Source organism: Fukomys damarensis, unplaced genomic scaffold (assembly GCF_012274545.1).
Source record: "Fukomys damarensis isolate Sample0158 unplaced genomic scaffold, DMR_v1.0_HiC HiC_scaffold_2, whole genome shotgun sequence".
Classification (NCBI taxonomy): Eukaryota; Metazoa; Chordata; class Mammalia; order Rodentia; family Bathyergidae; genus Fukomys; species Fukomys damarensis.
This window is the reverse complement of record NW_022900914.1, coordinates 9166771-9189347: the sequence shown is the minus strand read 5'-3', so window position 1 is coordinate 9189347 and position 22577 is coordinate 9166771. Positions and strand designations below refer to the sequence as shown.

Sequence of the window (22577 nt, the reverse complement as noted above, 5' to 3'; positions counted from 1 at the left end):
GCCTCAGCCTCCCAAGTGCTGGGCATCCTTAAAGATCTTAAAGTTAATTTTGACTAAAAACACAACTACACAAAAATGTATGCTATGGCATATCCTTTGCTACAAATATTTATAACATGCCTTCAAGGTAACTTAGTTAGGACTCTAGTTTCAGGTAACAGAATTTCAATTCTACCTAATTTGAGCAAATAAGAGGTAAACTCCAACTCAAACTAATTTGAGCCAAAAAAAAGGCAGCTTATTAAAAGGAAACCAAGTAACTCATGGAACCTAAGAATAAAATACAGTCCTGTCTAACTTCCAAAGATCATACCCTCAGAATTTTCTCTTTATCCCTTATTTTTGCTGTCCCTTGCTCCATTTTTCTTTCTGTTCACCAGTTTGAGGTTCTTTTCACTAAGCAATGTGAGCAGAAAAGCTCCCAGACATACATGTTGCAGGCCAATTACTCATAAAGGGACCAATCTCACTCTCCCAAGTGCTAAATCCAAATTCCCAGGGCAGAATTCTGTAAACCTCATGAGCGTGCTTATCTCATCAATACCACTCTCACACTCCCCCGCTACTGCGTTAGCATTCTTTTTTTAAATCAGTATTTGTTTGGAGTATGTGATGCTTATATTCATCTTAGAGAGTGGGTACGTGTACTTATCTTGATTCTTTTTTCCCCTTCCTCTCCTGCTCTCTCTAGATCCCCTTTCTCCATTATTATATTATAATTATTATTTTACTTCACATTTGCAACATATAAAGACTACATTCAAGGAGAGTAGTTGGTACACATATATAACACATCTTTTGCGGGGGTGAGGGTTTGAGAAAGGGTCTCACTATGTAGTTCAGACTGAACTGGAACTCACTCTGTAGCCCAGGCTGGTCTCAAACTCACAGCGATCCTCCTGCCTCAGCCTCCCTAGTGCTGGGATTACAGGCATGTGCCACCACGCCCAGCTATATAACACATCTTAAATATTTTTACATCCCTTTCCGCTCCTCTCTCTCCCCACCCTCAGTCTGCTGGTACAACTTCTTAATTGCAGAAGATCTATCTCCCCATTTCCTTTTATCAATCTCTTATTTTGCTCTTTCTTTGTACTGTGGATTATTCAAATGAAAGAAACTGTATGGTATTTAAGCTTGTGTGTCTCATTTATTTCAGTTAACTTTATGTTTTCTAGGTGTATCCATTTTGACCTCTTTGGGCAAAGATGAAATAGCTGCAAGTGTCTGTGATTGTTCTGCTTCTTCTATTCTTTTTTTTTTTTTTCAGCTTTAATTGAGTTTATTGGTACATTTTACGGATACAGTACAGTTACATTCATTGCTGGGATCCTGTACCTCTACATGACAAGTCTTGGTTCTCATTTTTCCCCTTGTCCCTGCCCTCCCTTCACCCCTCCTCCCCTCCCCATCTATAAACATTTTATTTCCATTTTTTCATTATCTCACATTTTTTTCTTTTCCCTTATTACCCTTCCCCTACCCATCCCACCCTCCCTACACCTTTAGCTCCTTTCTTCATATAGTTTTTCACACCAGAGAAACTATTCGATATTTACACATATGTGACTTATTTATTTCACTTGAGTATATCCTCAGTGTGTATCCATTTTGCTATGAATGACTAATTTCTCATCCTTTATAGCTGAGTAGTATTCCATTTTATAGAAAAACCACATCTTCTTTATCCAGTTTCCAACTTCTGCTTCTTCTATTCTGTTCCACTGATCCACATTCATGTTCCTGTACCAGTACCATGCGTTTTTATCACTGTAGCCTGGTAGTGTAACTTAAAATGAGGTTCTGTGATGCCTCCTATTTTGCTCGTTGCCCCAGACTGCTTTTGCTATTCTGGGTCTCTTCTGATTCCATAACAATTTTTAGGACTGTTTTCTCTAGCTGTATGAGAAGTGCTTAAGGTAGTACTATCATAAATTCACTGAAAAGAATTAAAAAATGAGGAAACATTTTTCAGGGGGACAACATAATACGTCATTTGTACACCTCCAAAAACAATACATTTCAAAATATAGGATTCTTCATCTTTTGATTTATACCACATGGAAAGAAGGCTTTAACAACCCAACTCAGCTGGTCCTTTGACATTTGTCAATTCCTTCTGTGTTAAGAATACTGTACAAGGAGTGTACCTGATACCAAGCAGACATGGGGAAAAGGGGGAAAGCAACAAAGGCTTCAGGACAAACAGGTTGCTTCACAAATACAAGTCAGTGGCACAATTCCACCTTCCTTACAAGCACAGGCAAAGGAAATTAAAAGAATTTCCTCTGTGTTTTCTTCTGCTTCCACAAAACAAGGCCTCTTTCCTTTGATGCATTCTGCTGCTGAAAAATGCCTGAGTTTTCTTCTGGTATTTTTTAAAATAACGAAGTTTCTTTTAAGCGTCAAGGTGATTTGAAGGTCCTGAGGTATAAGGTAATTCAGACACACATACTCTACTTTTTATGAATAGGTAAAAACCCAACACATAAACTACCATGAGCGAGAGCCTAGGCATTCTTGCTGGCAAACAAGTCAAATTTCAGTACAGTAAATTCGAAAGCAAAAACAACACAAAAGGGAAGCCTCTGTCACGAGCTCATTTACTTTAAATAAATAACATTTAGCTCCTAATGGTCCCCTGCTGTTAAACACAAAAATAAATCCATGCAATCCCTAGAACTGTGCCTATCTGACCACCACACTATCTACCCTTTTCAAAGAAGTTTACCCCAGATCAGAAGCCATAGGGGCTTAACTCCCAAACAGCAAGAAGAAAAGGAAAATTATGAGAGAGGCTGCACCTGCCCCGCCATGTGAGGTTGGCCGGCATCACCGTGGTACCCATTACCCCCTTGGCCAGCAGGGAAAAAGCCAAGAAGCCCCGGGCCCTCCCCAGAGTTTTGATCCTTCTCTTAGCACTCCTGCCATTTTGAACCAGGGCTGTCCAAGAGAGCAGTAATGCCAAGCACAAATGTGAGCTACATGTGTAATTCTAAATTACTTAACATTTTCAAATGGCTACAGTTAAAATGGTGTAAAAAAATAGGCAAAATAAATTTTCATATTTTCCAACATATCTAAAATATTAGCACTTCCATATATAATCAACATAAAGGTTACTGACTTTTTTCACACAAAATCCTTCACACTCCAATGCGTACAAGTGCATACATGCCACCCAGGTCTGGCTACCCTGGCAGTGCTCGATAGTCATAGGTACGGCTCCCAGCTTCTGCAAGAGACTGCACAGAACTACACACCATCAGTGAACAGCAGTCCCCAACCCCTGCCATGACACCTGAATGCACTTGTGCTGTCAGACGCCATGAACCAAAACACTCCCAACAGGCAAGCTGAAAAATTTCGGGTAAGTAAGCATGAGCGCGGGACTACACTGGCTCTTCCGGCTAACTGCTCTGTTTTCTTCTTCCTCAAACTGCACACTGTCTAAACAAACTGGCTTTATTTCTGCACCACCTTGTCCGATACTCTCAAATCTGTTCTTCTATCTTCAAGAATCCATCCAAACTGGCCCTAGAAAGATAAGCAACATTCTCTTAAAGGTGGCTCACTTCACTTTGGCTTCCACACTTTATCTGCACCTAGATGATAACTACTTCTACTGGTCCACATGCAAAACTATTCTACCTTCATGTTCCACAACATTTTTTAAATAACACAGGAACAATCACTGAGCCGTCATTTTTTGAACACTGAATATAACCATTTACACTTCAGGGATAAACAAAAGGAAGCCAATAATAATGACAACGATACTGTCTACTATTTAACTCCATGTCTGTTTCCCACACATAAGATCTAATTTAATCTTTGCGTCAAGGCTGGGGCAACGGTGTGGTTATTTCCATTAAAGCGACACATGGAAAACCAACACTCACAACGAAAAGAACTAGCGACAGAACTGTACCCCAAGGCCTCTTGCTTCATGCTCACCTCTCTCCCCAGCACTCTCCGAAAGGGCTTTGCCCCACAGAGGCTCCCGCTCCATCCCTGGCCAGCATTTTCCCTTTTGATGTCCTAATCACACAAGAAGCATCAGACCTAACTCCAGGGAGGAGCTGTCCTGAAACGGCTCCTTTCCTCTATTTCTAGATGTTACTAGAGCTTAATGTGTACAGTGCAGATTTTTAAAAACTTGCTAGAATTTGGGTCGGATACAACAGAAAAGGTAATTACTTTATATCCCATTCTATAAGCATAAATCGCCATTAGAATATCCACAGTGCGGGTGTAGCTCAGTAGCGCAATGCTTGCTTAGCTTGTTCAAGGCCCTGGGTTAAATGCCAAACAAAACAAAACAAAACAAAACAAACCCCACAAAAGGAAGGGATATGTCCGCTTTGCATCAGATATCATCCCTGACGACCTTTAATACATGAAATATGTGGTTTTAGGTTATGTTGAAACATATGCAAATCAGGAAAAAATAATACCTTTGATCAAAATATGAGGTATGACAAACCAGCTTTAAATTCTAGGAATCCTATAAGCAAAATAAAAGTGGCAAGCTTGCTTGTTCTACTTTGCTACAATTAACAAACACTAGTTCTTCAGATTAAAAATACGAATGCAGAAAATTCTAAAATGGCAGTTGACATAAATTTACAAACTCATGCTTTACTCATTAAGAAAATGTATCATTATTTTTATATAAAAATTCTTGATTGTGTACATTAATTACATCTTGAAAATAATTGCTCAAAGGGGTATCAGGAGGGAGGATTTTGTGGTAATGGAATATCTGTACTTAACTGCAATGATGGTTACAGAATATTACACACGTGGTAAAATGACACAGAACTATACGCATACAAGGAATGATTGAAATATATGATGAATGTTTACATTTTTTTTGTTTATTAGAGTAAATCCCACTAAAATACTCCCCCTTGCTGCAAACACACTGATTCCATCGTTCTTGACAGCTTCTGAAGCAGGTCCAGAAGTCCTTTCATCAGAGTCTTTCAGAGGTGCACTCAGAATACAGTAAGTGGTGCTGCTAAGCGTCACTCAGTGGAAAGGTGGACCGGTGAGAACACGACGCTGTGTTCTCGTCCACCTTAGTCACAGGATCTGGCACCTTGTAACCTCAGGCTCACCTCTTCCCCAAAGTCAAAATGACTACGAAATAGAAATGTTTTGAATGGATTTAGGACATCAAGGCAGCCACAACAGCACACTGAAGATACTCAAGAAAGAGGACTTGTAGAACGAGAGGACAAGTGTTCTGGAAGTGAGGGGAATAAGAAGCGATATGTTTTTTATAGTAAAAACTTTTTTTTTTGGTATGGGAATCAAACTAAAGGACCTTGAGCTTGCGAGGCAGGTGGCGGCACCACTGAGCTAAATCCCTGGCCCTGTAAAAACTTTTTTAACAAACATATGCTGTGCTTTTCTGTTACACCTTGTGTACTGTATCACTGTCAATTTCCTACTTTCCATACTTTTTATGCTATATAAAGTATAAGTGCTGGGGGAAATGTGTAAGGATACGAAGGAATTCTGTGCTATTTTGCAAATTATGTGTCTATAATTATTCAAAATAAAAAGGTTTGGAAAAATCAAATTAAATACACCTAAAAAATTCCCTCTGATCCTGCAGGCACACAATATGCATTTTTCATTCTGAGCATAAAAGCTTTGCATCTCAATATATTACCTGTTTTTACCAGTTTAAAAATACCTGGTGTTGGTCCAGGGATTTAGCTCAGTGTTTCTGCCCCCTGCCTCATAAGCACAAGGACCCGAGTTCAATCCCCTGTATGAAAAAAAAAAAAAACACTTGGTGTTTTCTAAGAATTATAAAGCCAGCATAGAAAATGAATAATGCAATGTTCAAAAGTCTCTTTAGAAGAAATGTGCAAAGCAACAAGGAGAAAGGACTTCATGAAATGCTAAAGGCAGAGCATTTCCCTTTAGAATACTCCCTACTCATCCAAAGTCTGTCTCGAGATTCCCTCTTCTCTCTCTCCTTCCCCACCTTCAAATAAATTGTCTGCTTTTTTTTTTAAAAAAAAAAAGAAGATAAAGCAAAGAAAAATAAAGAATGTGCTTTTTAAATTTCTTTTTAAAAAAACTACATACTTTTAAATGTGCATTTGCTAAAACACTAAATGGTAGTCTGGGAGAAAAAAGAAGAGTGATTTTGCAAAGGGTAAGAATCCTGTATTTCAGATTGGTAGGCCTCATATAGAACTGACAGGATTTTTAAATTTCAAGGATTTAAATTTTTCTTGTACACCTGAGAGTAAAAGGAAGCAGCATCTCAGGATTTTAAGAGCACATACTTTTAGAGCAAAAATGGAGCACTGAGAATATAAATCTGCACGGTGGAAAGATTTGATAATGACCACAGTAAAAACCATCTTTTCTAATGGATACAGAAGTGAATAAAATGTATTAAATAATTATGCAGTGTTGGATTCATTACAGAAAGTATTTATCAAATGGACGGCTTGGCCCAGAAAAACCAAAACACGTGGGTTTATATTCAGGCCAAGAAGAACACACTGAGTCTTTCAACTTTTATTTAAAGAGTATATTAATTCTTGCATTTAAATAATAAACATTACTTTACTTAATATAAAAATGTGCTCAAGCTTCAACACACCACTAAGACATAAGAGATATGATTTAATGATCAGTAAACTAGTTGAAACGTGCTCACAATTCTTCCCAGTGCACCGAGCTCCTGTGCTTCCCCAGCCATGTACCCCACTGAGCTCTTCCACCAAGAACCTTGCCCGCCTTCCTCCAGGGCCCAGGTCGGGTCCCACCCACCAGTAAAGACTTCCTGTGGTCACTCGATTGCCCAGTTATTCACTCTTCTGCTGAACACATACGCTGTCTATGAATTCTAGTTGAAAAACAATCTATCCAGTATTGCTATTTCATTTTTTACAAATAAAGACTAAGTCTTCTCAACTGGATGTTGGTATCTTTAGGAGCAAAACCCAAGTCTGATACACATCTTTAATTACTCAAAACATAGCAAGGTAGATTTCCATAATTGTACATTTCTCCTATACCAGCTTAGCCCTACTCAATTGTGTATTGTTGGTTTGATGCAGCAGTCCAGTACACAAAAGTAATTTTAAATAATGATTTTGTGATCTTTCGTAATAGCCATCTCTTCAAGCCGCTTGCTGCCAGAAAAACTGAAATGCATGACTTACAGAACTTCACTTATGTCCCTAATAAATCAGGGAACACAGCGGAGTTCAAAGAGAACCCCTGCGACATTCCACAAGACAGCTGAGGGGTGACAAGTTGAGCCCATTCATTTAAGTATAGCTCTTCCACAGATTAAAACTAAGGCATGTGGAGACCACATATTTAGTGGAACACTAAAGGTGAATGAAAATAAGGTACCAAAGTTCATATTCACTTTTCTTAAAAGAGTAAATACATTTGTCATAACTATTGGTTACCAAACTGCTGTTCCAACTGAGTACTATATTTTTGCTTAAATGTTTGTGAATCGTCTACTTAAAAGATCTGAGTATAATGTCTTTTAAACTTCCCCAGAAGAGCTGTACTCACTACAGTCTTCTAGGATCAGTGTTCTTCCATAATTTCCCAAGGACAACATCTCTCACAGCACAGCCGCTATAGAGCTCTAAGACAGACCCCAGACTCTGGACTCTGACCTCCAGAACACTAAGGCAGTACATCTCAGTTGTTCTAAGTTTGTGATCATTTTCTGCAATAATAACAGAAAACTGGCAGAGTCCCTGATTCCATACATCTTCACTCAAAACCAAGCTCCCTTCTCTCTGGTAAGGTCTTATGTTTATCACCCAGATTCCTGATCTGCTCTATAAGGCAGCCTCACACTACCCTCTAATTTGTTCATCCCTCAAGATGCACATTTGTATCTTCTTCCTTTATCTATTTTTGCTTCCAAAGTCCCAGCTCCCATTTCTATGTGGCCCTCCCTAGGCCCGGTCTGCTGGAAGCTTAGTGACTGTCCACCTGACCTTACTGTGAGATTATCAGGTGTCTTTCTGCCACTGGACCCATAAGCACTGCCCTAACATTTAAAAATTACTCAATATCAAGTCAAAATAAAATGGGATAAGTCTAGCAATAGTAGGTTTTATACAAACTGTCCATCTTTTGTGCTCCCTTCCCCCTGCTCCTTCTCCACTTCCTGGAGTGCTCTTATCACTGAGCTCCATCTCTCTTATTTTATTTTATAATAAAATTTTTATCTCTCTTTTTATCTTTATCTCTCTTATTTTATTTTGAGATGGGTCTCACTAAGTTCCCCAGGCTGGACTCAAACTTGCAATCCTCATGCCTCAGCCCTTCAAGTCACTGGAAAAACAGGCACGTGACACCACATCTAGCTTGTCTATCTGCTTTCAACAAATTTAAAACTTCCACACTTAAACTACAACTCGAGTATTAGCTCTACCACTGAATACAATTTTTAGATCACAAAAAGTGTCACAGATCTGGATTATATTTTAACTCAGCCCTGATATCAAAGGAGGGAACAAGGTAGGAATGCAAATTTTAAAATTTTAAATTGGACAGTAATCATATTCCCACATGAGCCTGCCAATATTAAAGACAAAGTAGGTTCACCAAGGAAAAAAATCACAGCAAATTAACCTAACATCCTTTTTTTTGAGACAAAAACATGTTGGCTATTCAATAAGGGAAATTCTAGGGACAGAGAATTAAACTAAGTTCAACAAAGTTTTCCTTTGAGACACATGAACAGATTAAAGTTTCCATATAATCAATAGTTTAAATTTCAAACTACATAACCGTTGGTGGGAATGTAAAATGGTGAAACCATTACAGAAAACAGTATAGAGGTTTTCTCAAAATAAATTAAACCCCATATGATGTATCAATCTCACTTTAATACACATCTACACAAACCCAAAATAATTCAAAACAAAGTCCAAAAGAGATATTTTGCTCATCTACGTTCACTGTGGCATCACTCACAATAGCCAAGGGGTAGAAACAACACAAAAGTCCACCAGAGGATAAACAGATGAACAAAAGGTAGTGTCTACACACAGTGGAACATTCCGCAGCCTTAATAAGAAAGGAGATCTGTCATAGGCTGCAACATGAATGAACCTCGAGGACATTATCCGAAGTCAAAGAAAGTAGTCACAGATGGTCATACACCACAATTCCACTCACATGAGCTACCTCAGAGTGAAAACCGCAGATAGTAGAAAGGCAGCTGCCAAGGGCTGGGGGGGACTAGCGTCGATGGGTATGGAGTTCTAGTTTCACAAAATACAAAAGTTCTAGTCTGCTTCTGAGCTACACACTTCTGGAAAGATGACACATTTGGTGTTATGTGCCTTTTGCTAGAACATAAGAAAAATGCAAGTCATGCAAATTCAAAGGTATTAATCATGTGTAAAACCTGGGAAGTATATCCTTTAAGAAAAGCTAAAGACTGCCAGGCCTGGTGGCACATGCCTGTAATCCCCGCACTCGGGCGGCTGAGGCAAGAGGATCATTATGAGTTCGAGACCAGCCTGGGCTACCTATTGAGTTCCAGGTCAGTCTCAACTACATAGTGAGACCCTGTCTCAAAAAACCAAAAAAAAAAAAAAAAAACAGTTGTTGGCAACTAATAGTGGACCCCAACAGTCCTCATACACTTTACCAAGGCTCAGAAAGAAAAAGCTAAAGACTAAAAGGAGGAGCACATTTAACCCAAGAAAAAGAAGGCTAAGTGAAAACTAAAAGAATTAACAAGAGAAAACTACTGCAACTTAACTCAGGCTTAACTAGATCTAATTAATCATTTTTTGAACAGTTGTTTATGGAATGCCAATAATGTACCAGGCACTGTTCCAGGTGTTTGAGATGTATCTTGAACAGAACAAAGATCCCTGCCCTCATGAAATTTTATACTCTAGTGGGGAGTATAAAACATAATAATAAAACAAACATAATAGGTACGTGTAGTAGGCTTCCTCTAACTGGCCCCCATGATCACCGTACCACACTCAGGGAATTCTTCCCCCATATGCGGGCTGGACCTAACAGGATACAGTAAAAGTGATGGGAAGTCACTCCCAAGATTAGGTTTGAAAAAGCTGTTATCTGCTTTGCTCTTCCTCTTTCCCGGCTTGCTTACTCTGATGAAGATGGCTGATACTTTAGGACTGGCCTGGGGACAGGCCCTGTAGAGCCAAGGCACCAAGGGTCGCTTCCAGACCCCAGATGGCACTAACTGAGGCCCTCAGTCCAACAGCCCACAGGAGCACAGTCGTGCCCACAGGCACATGAAGGACCTTACAGTGAATGAATTCATCTCCAGAGGAGACTTGAGCTGACTAAAACCTGGGCAAACACCAGAGTGCAGCCCAGGAGGGAACTTTAAGTAGAGACCTCACCCGGATTCCTGACAAACAAAAGCTAACACGGTAAGCATTATTTTAAGGCACTAAGTTACTGAATGATTATTTAAAACAGCAACATATAACCAATATGTTAAAGAGAGAGACCTAAAAAACAGAGGAGAGTAAAAGGGCCGATAATTGTAGAAGTAAGTTACAAATTTAAGAATGGGTATTACAAAGACTTGCACCTAAATGTTTGTAACAGCATTATTCATACAAGTAAAAAAAAAAACAAAAAAAAAACCTAAAATGACCATCAGGTGATGAACAGATAAACAAAAATGTGGTATATGTCTTCAACAGAATACCATCCAGCCAAAAAAAAAAAAAAAAACCTAAAAAGACCATCAGGTGATGAACAGATAAACAAAAATGTGGTATATGTTTTCAAAAAAAAACCATCCAGCCAAAAAAAAAAAAAAAAACCTAAAAAGACCATCAGGTGATGAACAGATAAACAAAAATGTGGTATATGTTTTCAAAAAAAAACCATCCAGCCAAAAAAAAAAAAAAAAGAAGTGTTAACATATAGTGCAACATGGATGGATCTCAAATATACAAAGGTACCTCAGTTCATGAACCCGATTCTTTCCATGATTCTGGTCCAAAACCGAGTTGAACAAAAACTGAATCAGATTCAACGGTTAGGTTCAATTTTGACCTAATGGGGAGAGTTGATTCGGTTCTTGTTCAATTTTGTTCACGACCAGAACCATGGACAGAATTGAGTTTGTGGATTGAGGTACCACTGTATTATACTAAGCAAAGGAATTCAATCACAAAACACCAAAAACAGAACCATTCCATTATATGAAACATTCAGAAGGAAAATCTAGAGAGATAGAAAGTAGCTTAGTGGTTGCCTGATGCTTTAGGTGGGAACAGGATTAACTATAAATGAGCACAAAGGGTCCCAGTGAGGTAAAAATGATAAGTTTACTAAAATCACGGAGCTGAACAATTCAAACAGGCAAATGCACGGTATGTAAATTATACCTCAATTTTTTTAAATGGAGGAGTTAATAGCACACAAGTGAAAACATACTAATAGAAATCTAAAGAAAGAAGGAAAGCAGCCATGTGACCACCTAGGGAAAACATACCAGGTAGAGAGAACGTACACAGAGACCCTAGAGGACAAAAATGCCTGGAGCAGGGGCTCGCAGGAGAGGGTATGAGAGAGGATGGTAGGAGACGAAGCGAGCAAAATAAGTGATGGATGGAGGACTGTGGTGACAGAAAGCATGCAGAACTTTCTACGTCCCTGAGAGGACTTCGGCTTACTTTGAGAAAAAAGACAGCAGGAAAGCGATATTTCAACTTGCTTTTTTTTTTTTTTTGGAACCGGGAATCGAACTCAGGCCCCTGCACTTGCGAGGCAGGTGGTGAGACCCACTGAGCCAAATTCCCAGCCTATGACTTGCATTTTTAAAAGACCATACAATGTAAAGTAATTACAAAAAGAGAGTATAAAAGGCTCCATATAACTAGCTGCCCCCGAAGCTGCTGGCCTCTCTTAACTGACCGGGGTACTGGAAAAATGCACTCCTGAAAGGAGGGAGACTCTCAAAACGTGGCCCAGCAGCCACCTGCACCAGATCCTGCTTGGGGTCTGGTAACACAGGTGTATCCTCAGAGCACTGGCAATGAGACTGAATTGTACAGGCCTCACAAGTGCTATCTCTGAGAAACATTAAACAAGATAAGTGTTAAGATTTAAGATCCCATCAGCCGCTACAAGAAAATACGTGGGCTATCTAAACCACAATTACTTGAAGACTAGGGCTTACGATCAGTGGACATCTGAACTGGTTATCTCGTTTAACTAGAGATGAACGTGACTCTTCCCCATTCTCTGCCCACCTTACCCAGCTGTTCTTCTTCCCAGCATAGATTTCCATGTTCTCTCCGTACTGAGGCTCTTCCAGGAGCGTCTGGTACTCGAACATGAGGCGTGAGCTCTCACGGAGGCGGCTGCACTGAAACTGGTGATACTGCTGCACAAGCTCCTTCACCACAAGTAAGAGGCACTCGGGGTTTGCAGGGTTCCAGGAGGCAAGGTTCTGCAGAGCACAAATAAGAACCGGTGAAAAGCAGTGTTCTTACAAATCCACATGAGTTAGGTCAGGAGCAGGGAGAAACAGTATAGAGCAGAGCAGTAGCAAAATAAGAAAACTAAATATCCTAGCACATATAATTTTAGCCTTGGAAGACTGAATTATTTTCTTATTCTTTTACAATTTTAATTCTTTTCAACTGATACCTGAATTCGGCGTTATATTCAAAAATAATTTAACTACATATTTACAGATCATCTGCATCTACAATACCAGATGTAAATAAATGGTTGGTAAACATTACAGCCTCAAGGAAATATAAATGCAATGTTAATGGTCTAATTTGAAAAAGATAGGAATAAAGTAGAGGCAAGGAAAGATACAATTAAGAAATACAGGGTTTGGAGAGAGGGAGTAGAGAAACAGCTGTGAAGCCTTATGACCAGGAAACCTGCTAGAAATGGGGGAAGATCTGATAAGTGGGCCATTGTTAAGCTCATATTCATTCATTCCACAAATGTGCACTGATGTCTATTAGAAGCCAGCCACTACTCTAGGCAGTGAATAAAATAAAAGCCACATCTGCACTCTGAAGAACTTATATTTTAATATGAAAAAAATGGTGAATGAGCCGGGGATTTTGCTCATTGGTTCCACTGACTGCCTCTCAAGCACAAGGTCCCGTGTTCAATCCCCAGTACCAAAGGAAAAAAGGTACAAAAAATGTCACTGGGATGTATGTATTCTAGAAGCCCCGTGTAGAGGGTTCTTTGAGGAAAAGAAGTGAAGACCAAGGTCAAATGGTGCTGATGAGTAGGGGAGGCCAAGGATTCCCTACTGGGTCTGGATTAGTAGTGTCCTCAATAAATGCTGTTTTGGTGGAGTAAAGCTAAACTACCAAGAGTTTAAGAGAATGCATGGAAAGAAACTGCACACAACTAGCCCAGACAATTCTACCTGGAAACTACAGAGAAACATGAGGTAAAGGGGAAGTTGCATATGGATGTTTATAGCCTGATGGAATATTCCTGCAGAGAATAGGGAAGTGGTGATGCCAGAGAGAGAGAGAGGGAACAAGCAGAACGCCGAGACAGAAGGTAATAAGTAAGCAGAGATCCACGAGGCAGGTATCTCAAAGCAGGTTAGCCTTAGAAATGAGCCCAGAGAGTCTAGAAGTAGGAAGCCGAAGGGAAGCCAATTAAATGAGCACGGATGCAGGCAGACTGTTCCGGGTGGTGGTGGGAGCTTGTGGCAGTTCTCTTCTGAAAGAGTTCCATCTTCTCCATGACATGAGAAAGAGGGTGGTCAGCGGAGGAGGGAGGAGTAGGGACTACTAATAGTCTGAGATGAAAGTAAGGAACAGTCATTTAGAAAAGTTACTTCAGAGAATAAATGAATTGGGGAAATGCAATAACAATTCCAGATAAAAGTAAAAGCCCCACTGAGGTCAAAAGTATGATTTTTAAGTGAGACAAATTAGCCTACAATTTACTGCCTGACTATAGATATGGAGTAGGAGGAATCTAGACAAAGGTTGGCTTTTGCCAGACAAATCCAATGACATAAAGAAAGGAGGAAAAGAGATCTTTGAGGTTTTATAAAATTACTACAATTATGGGCCCTGAGTATTAGGCCAGGAAAAGGCCAAGTCAGTTCATAAGGGAAGAGTTAATGAAAAGGTAGCAGGACCAATGGACTACATGCCGTGGCCAACTGGGACAACTGTTGGGGGTTGAGACGCGACAAAGAATGAATTGCAGAGACACGAGGATGTGTTCAGAAAGTAGAATGTTTGCAACCATAGATAGTGAAGGTTTTATACAGCTGGCACCAACATGGTCTAATGTATCCCAAGGATATGCATGGGTAACAGAAAGTGGAGGACAAAAATCACTGCAGGAGAGAAAGTCAAGGACTGAGGGGCGGGGGTATTAGAAGAATAATTTAATTTACATGAAAATTAAAAACTACCCAGAATCATGACAAGTAATGCTGAGAAAATAACCAGCAGCCACATGCTAAAATCCTTCGGAGAAGGATTAAAGAGGTCTTTAAAAAACAAAGCAGTGGGTCCTAGAGTCTACTGACAAAAGTTCCAAGATGAGAGTGGACAGTGAAAAGAATGGGTATTTCTTAGTCATTTTCCCATCACTAGGATAAAACACTCAAAACTGAAAGGAGGAGAGGGTTTTTTGGTTAAGGTTGATGGCTCCAAGACAGAAACAACACAGTAGAGGATACAGGAAAAGAGAGCTTCTCAACCCATGGCAGCCAGGAAGCAGAGAGAAAACAGAAGACAGGAGAAGACAGAAGTCAAAAGAGAGGAGAGAGAAGAAGAGAAAAGCCAGGGACAAGAATATATCCTCCCAGGTCACACCCCCAGTTAGCCACCTGTTTCAACCAGGCCCCACTTCCTAACAGCACTATTCAGCTATGAACTCACCAATGAATAAATCCACTGACGAGTACACTGCCCCATGATTCAATCATTTTCCAAAGGGCCCACCCCTACACACATAAAACTTCTGGGGGACATTTTAGATCTAAATCGTGATAGGGAGAGACAATTTCCTGGAAAACAGCACTGAAGAGCAAAGTGAACATGTATCCACCTCCAAACACAGAGTCATAAGGTGTGGGTGAAAAATCAGCTGCCATTTATTTGAGAAGCAGAAAGGGGAGTAGAATCTCAGGAAAGATTCAAAATAGTGGTTCTCAACCTTCATAATGAAATCACCTGAAGAACTTATACACTACTACTAATGCCTGGACCCTACCCACCCCAACTCCATATTTTGATTTAAATGGTTCAAACAGGAATGTGTCCTGGGTATTGGGATTTTTTTCTAAATGCTCCCGCATGGTTCTAACAGACAGTAAGTGTTGAGAATCACTGACTTGGAGGACAAAGAGAGGAAAGATCATGGACTTGATAAAAGGCTACGTAAATATCTAAAAATATCCAATCTACAAGTGTAGCAATCTAGCATCTATAAAGGAACATGCCAATATATTACAAATACTTATCAAATAATTCCAAGGCTTGCCAAATGCTATATATCCTAAGAACTTTTTACATATTCAAATGAATCATTATGGAAACCTCATAAGTTAAATTTATTAGCCCATTTTATAGATGAAGAAACTAAGGCAACAGATAGTTCCAAATCTTGCCTAAGGTCACAGAGCCATTAAACAATAAAGTTGGGTTTTGACCATAAGCAATTTGGTTCTAAGTCCCTGCTCTTAAGAACTACACCAGAGATTCTCACACACTTTGGTTTTAGGAAACTTCACATGGTTAAAAAATTACTGAGAACCCCCAGGGAGCTTCTGTATAAATGAGTTATATGGATTAATATTTACTGTAATTAATATTTGCTGTATTAAAAATAAAAACAGAATTTTTTTCAAAATATTTAATTCATTTTAAAATAAACCTACAACATGTTAATAGGAATAACATTTTTTAATGAAGTAACTACATTTTCAGAAAACAGCGAAAAGTATGGCATTGTTTTGCATTCTTATAAATCTCTTTAATGTCTGGCTTAATATTAGTTGGATTCTCATATCTGTTTCTGCATTCAATCTGTTACAATATGTTATTTTGGCTTAAGTATACGAAGAAAATAAGCCTTAGTCACACATGCAGCTTGCAAAGAGAAGTGCTTTATATAGTCTTTTCAAATGATTCTGGATATTCTTTGATACTACAACAAAACTCAACAGGTGAAGCCAGGCACAGTGGTACACGTCTGTCGGCCCAGCTATTCAGCAGGTGGATCACTTGTGACTAGGAGTTCAGGGTCAGCCTAGGCAATATGGCAAGACCAACTCTTTAAAAATAAAAAATATAAGAACTCAACAAGTGGTAGCTTCTTAAAGGCTAGTTGGAACGTGGAACTAGAATCCTTAATAATAAATATTTCATATTCTTACATTAAATTCCATTTATCTTGTTCTTTAAGTGGATCACACTTATGTATATTATGCAATCATCATTTGGAAAACAATGATTTAATGAATTATCCCAATACTGACAAATTTCATTCATTTAATAATTTAAATTGATATTCATTAATATCACCAGTCTCATCAGAAAATCTTTAAATAACTGAAGACATAAACCTCAGGACAGTAAACATGTTTTCCAAAATGCCCACTGTCACTTGAAAGCTAGAATCTTCTCAATGGCAACAAATACTGCCGGTTGTTTTCCCTGAAGTTGCACGTTTCTGAAAAAATGTCTGCCAAATAATTGGTTCCTAACAGTCACAGATCATCCATCAATCATTCTTTCAAGGAAAAAGATGGGCCCAAGAACAAAGCAGCTAGTTCAGCTTGTAACTCAAATCACCACACTGATTTCATCAAGACAACTGCCATCCTTTAGTATGCTGCAGTCTCCTGTGCATATTTCTAATTTTGTCACATAGAATATTTCTTTTAAAAGTGTACTCAAGGGCCAGGGATTTAGCTCAGTGGTTCTACCGCCTGCCTTGCAAGCCCAAGGTCCCAAGTTCAATCCCCTGTACCAAAAAAAAAAAAGTGAATTCAAGGATTGGGACTTCAAAAAATGTATACTTTTTGTAGCTTCATCAATGACATTAAGTGAACTGGCATCTTCTAATGAGAATGTGTGGAGGTTTGATATACAGTTTGCACAGTTTGATGACACTGCCTTGATCGATGCTAAGGCACCAGCTTCTGGAGTATAAGTGCTAACATCAGCACAGTTTTGTTTTGTTTTTTTTTAAGCAAATGTGAATAGACAATGTGAAATAGGAAGAAAAGGGGCAAAGGAGAAAGGGTAGAGGAATGGAAAGAAGGGAATGGAATTAATATGAGAAAATGAAAAAATAGAAAAAAGTCTTTGTAAATAGGGAGGAATGGAGGGGTTGAAGGTAGGGCAGGGGAATGGGGATAAAAAAATAAGAACCAAAATAGATTACATAAAGATATAAATTTCCAATGATGAATGTCATACTGTATACCTAAAATGTACCAATAAAATTAATTTTTAAAAAAGCAAACGTGATTCCAAAACTCCTTTTGATACTGCAGACCCCTAATGGGGTCTCTGGAATCTCCAGAGGTCTGTAGACCACAATTCAAAACAATCACACTACATTATCCCTCGTTGAACACAACTAAACATAGCTTCCATCACAAAAATACAAATAAATGAAATGTAAAAGAATGCATTTATTAAAAAGACTGCAATGCCCTCCCTATCTGTGGCTTCCACATTTATGAATTCAACCAACTAGATTAGAAAAAAACTACTGTATCTGCGCTGAATATGTAGACATTTTCCTTTTCATTATTCTCAAAACAATACAGTACTAGAACTATTTATATAGCATTTACATTGCATTGTGTACCCTAAATATTCTAGACATGATTTAAAATGTGTTTATATGCAAATATTATACCATACCATTTTACACCAAGAACTGGTGTGTCTGCAGATTTTGGTACCTGTGGGGTCCTCCTGAACCAATCCCCCACAGATACTCAGGTATGAAGGTACACTGCTCCACTGAATGGACTGATTTACAAGACCAAATGAGGGCAAGGAAAGCAGTAAGTGCTCTTTCATTCTATAAGAAGGATAGGCCTAAAGACACATTCAAATAAAGACTTGCTGAATGAAAGAAAGCCAAGTGCTTCAGCATCACACAGTAAGTAACAGAGGTATCATGATATGAAAGTGATTTGGTAAGAAGCACAAAGTCCTCACAGGCAAAGCTCTTGACTTCAACAACCTGAAATTCTGAGTTACTCAATACCTTATTCAGAGCATAAATAGGATATAATAATGTAGTACAGAACTTAAAATGATCATTACATAGCTTCAGAGATACTGCATATTTATAAACAGGGAAAATATACAATATTCCAATTCTTAGATAAAGACTCATTCCCAGTCTTTGCTATAACATAAGAGCAAAAAAGGAAAAGCCTTTAGTCACCTCAATGTATATTTGTAAAATTATACCCATTCTCTTTAGTTGCTTCACAAGCTGCAAGCCTATATCCATACAAGAGAGTTTTATACTAAGCTACATAAGAATTCCTCTGCTTTTGCTATACAACCACTCTTAATGTGTAAGGTATTCTGTGGTCTGAACTATCTGACCTACAAGGGAAGAACAAAAAAATGTAAAAGGTTTTGGTCACTTAAGATTAGGACATCCTTTAAAAACAAGTCTAGAAACACAGGGGACTGGAGCACAAGACATTGGAGCTTACCTCTCTAGTGAGCAGGAGAGAGAGAAAAATGCTCAATGTTCCTTCAGGGAAGTGGGCAAGGAAGAAAGCACAAATCAGCAGGCCTTTTACAAAGAAGGAAAAAATACATGTATCTCTTTCTATTCACAAAGTTGACATGCTACTTACTCTGGTAACCCACGAAAGAAGGAATCTGAAATGAGAATAGCCATAAGGAGAAGACAGAGGGCACACAATATATATTAACAAAGAAAAGAAAGTTGAAAAGAGATTTTAAAATGAGGAATTTAAAAAAAGCAGTGAAAGGGAGTGATAAATTATAAAGAAAAAAAAGAATTACTATTTCATAGTAGAAACTTATTCATTCTCACTAAAACACCTGTGAAGTAGTTCAGAGAAGGTATTAAACCAGTTCTTTGTAGAAACTTGTCAAGTAGAGATGCTGAATTACTCTGCTGCTATGGGAGTGTTAGACAATGATGGAGACTGTAGAATGTAAATCTGCCTACCCACATCCCATTCAGTTCACTAAAATTTCAGCTTCTAACAACAGAATTGACACCTATCTCTTAGCTGTCACGATGCATCTTGAATTCGGCATTCCCTTTTTTACATCTCATGTTCAGGATGCCTCATCCCAGTGGCCTTCAAATCTTCCTACATCTCTGTCGTAACCCACACGAAACACATCTCATACTGCCGAGTCAGTAGCCCCATCAACTGGAACCAACACAACCAATCTTCAGCTTACTGATGTCAGAGAGAGAGTGGAGCACAACGTTTTCAGAGGCCTAAATTGTCTTCAGCCCAGGCCTCTCTTATTCAAAACCATAGTTTCATTTTGTTTTGTTTTGTTTTGTTTTGTTACAGTGAAGCAAATTTAGACATGCACAAGGACAGCAAATGAAAAGGTTGGGACAAAAGTACCAGTAGTTCGTCGTGTCTTCGGCAAGATTCATGAGGAAAGTTAGCAAATAACCAGATGGGACTGAGACCACCCTGATCTAATAAGGAAAGGGGAAAAAAATCTCAAGGAAAACTTTCTTTTATAAAAATAATCTTATGATAAAATCTTCAGTTAATAAAAAGACAATGCACAGGAATAAAATAGAAATATAATGAGAAAATTATTTGAAATTTAATTCTGTCTGTCTAGCAAAATAAATAAATAAAAGGATATCAAAACTGATTAATGATACACAGAAAGTTTTCAACCACAATGGTAATCAAATCAAAGTAAGTTTCCTTTTTCATAGATTTTTCATTGAAAAAGTAATATATGCACATGGTAAAATAAGCTTTTTTTTTTTTTCAAATAACATGAAAGAAAGTAGGCTGTTCACACCTGTAATCCCTGCACCATGAGAGAGGAAGTTGGAGGAGTATGAGCACAATCTGAGGAATTTAGTGAGATTCTGTCTCAAAAAAATTAAAAAAGGAAAAATAAATAAAAAATAAAAAAAGGGCTGGGGATGTAGCTCAGTGTGAAGGCCCTAGGTTAGGTTCCCAGTAACACACACACGCACATGTACACACCCCAAAACAAATACACAAAACCTTTCACATGCATAAGAAACATTCAGGGGACTGGGGATGTGTAGCTCAGTGGCTTGTAGCTTGCTTAGCATGTTTGAGGCCTTGAGTTTGATCCCCAATAGTATAAAACTAAAACATAAACATGCACCAAGATGGAGAACATACTGAGGCCCTGGGCTCAATCCCCAGTACCAGGAAAAGAAAAAAAAAAGTGTACAGAACAATAGCATGCCTTCCAACCTAAAGGATCAGAAGCCCTCCCAGAAGACTTCCTGAGCCACTACACGACACTAACGTCTGACCCTTCTGGGGTATCCCTACAGATCACCATGGCTTTGTCCATTCTGTGTTTCTTCCTCTATTCTTTGAGGCTCCATAGCCTGCTCTCAGGGTTCAGCTACCCCCGCCCCATCAGTGCCTGCTTGAACTCATTAGCCTAACTTCTACTCCAAGACAGGGCTTTAGGTCTACAAATTACTTCTTGCTCCTATGGGACTCTTGAATTGTCCTGCCACTCATGCAGCTTTCCCTATAAGACAGGAAAATTGTGCAAAAATTATCAGAAACAAAATGTGTGTCTTAAATTAGCCAAGATGTTTACTCAGCAAACAGATGAAGTTGGTGAGGGGATAGTTTGTTTAATGGAGAGTGTAACACAGCACAGTAAAATGTTCCCTTGAGTTATGACCAGACTCATATATGAACGATTTGGGTTATGACCAGAATTTTAGTTTTAACTTACAAAGTCTTGAGTTATGACCCAAATGCTGGCCCCTTGTGGGTTGTAAATAAAGACTCTAATGCCAAAAAAACTTATGTGAGCATACATAAGCGTCAGTCTGGGTTCAAATGTGCGTGTTTGTGGAGGTGATTTTGGTCAGTGCTTTATATAATCCACCACAGGGCCAGGGATTTGACTCAGTGGTTCCACCACCTGCCTCGCAAGCTTAAGGACCGAGTTTGATCCCTGGTACCAAAAAAACACAAAAATACAAAAAACAAAAAATCACAATTACTGCTATCAAAATGGCCCCCAAAAAGTTAGAAAAGAAGCTAAGGAAGGAAGGGAAGTTAAAGAAAGCAATCATAATTATAAACAAGAAGGAAATTGTGGAGAAATATGAGAGCAGGGTTCATGTGACCATCTCGATAATACGTACAGCATGTTGAAATCCACCATCTCAACAATCTTACAGAGAAAAGCTTTGCATAAGGAAGCTAGTATTGCTAAAGGTGTTACCCAAATTAGTAAGTCATGATCAACATTGTTAGATGAGGTAGAAAAGCTATTATTATTATTATTAGTGTGGATAAATGAAAGGCAGATGGCAGGTTATAGCCTGAGTCTATAATTTGTGCAAAAGCTAGGGCTATAAATGCAGATCTCATAAAGGATAATCCATCAACAAATGATAATGGTGAAACATTTCATGCCAGTAAAGGGTTTCACAATTTTTAAGTGAAAACCGAAGTTCACAGCATAACTAGGCATGGTGATGCAGCCAGTGCTGATAAAAGGGCTGCTGAAAATTACATGTACCACTTCAAAATGATGACACACAGAAATGACTTTTGCTCTCATCAAGTTTTCAACTGTAATGAAACTGGCCATTTCTGGAAGAAAATGACCAGGAGAACATATATTACCCAGGAAGAGAAATGCCAGGCCACAAGCCTATGAAGGAGAGGCTAACTTATTGCTGTGTGCCAATGCAAGTGGCGACCTCAAGATAAACTCTCTTGGCTTATCACTCCAAGACCCCTAGAGTTTTCAGAAAACTTAAAGTCATGAAGAATACACCAGAGGTCACGTTAAGACCTAACACAAAAGCCTGGGTAACAAGAGTAGTTTTTCCTGAGTGGATCAAGGAGGCTTTCTGTCCTACTGTTAAGAAATATCTAGAGGACAGAGGTTTAGCACTCAACATGGACAATGCTCCTGCTCATCCATGAAATTTGGAAGAAGAATTGTTGGAAGAATTTCTATGACTCTCAGATGAGTTCCTCCCACCTAGTAAAAGTCCTCTACTGCAGCCTATGGACCAGCAGGTCATAGCTAACTTTAAGAAGCTATACACCGAGGAACTGTTCCTGAAGAGCTTCCAGGTGGTCTCAGATACAAATTTAACTCTTAAATAGTTCTGGAAGGAAGATTACAACATCCTTTCCTGTGCGAGGTTAAGTGAGAAATCCTGGGCCAATGTTTCTCTAAGGACACTGAGATCTTCCTGAAAGAAAATGTGACCTAAAAGTATATAGGAGGGAGACTTTGAAGACTGTGTAGAGGAGCCTAAGCCTCAAGTGACCCCATGACTGATGACACTGTCACTACAGC

The 22577-nt window shown here is 38.8% G+C and overlaps 1 protein-coding gene across 3 annotated transcripts in view; it reads right to left on the bottom strand.

Annotated features, from left to right (window-relative positions):
- Babam2 (BRISC and BRCA1 A complex member 2) overlaps nt 1–22577 on the bottom strand; it is a 471740-nt gene that overhangs the window by 235440 nt on the left and 213723 nt on the right. For all 3 annotated transcript variants that reach the window (XM_010604714.3, XM_010604713.3, XM_019204631.2), the window contains one exon: nt 12281–12475. In XM_010604714.3, coding sequence (XP_010603016.1) covers nt 12281–12475 — 195 coding nt within the window. The remainder of the gene's footprint in view (nt 1–12280; nt 12476–22577) is intronic.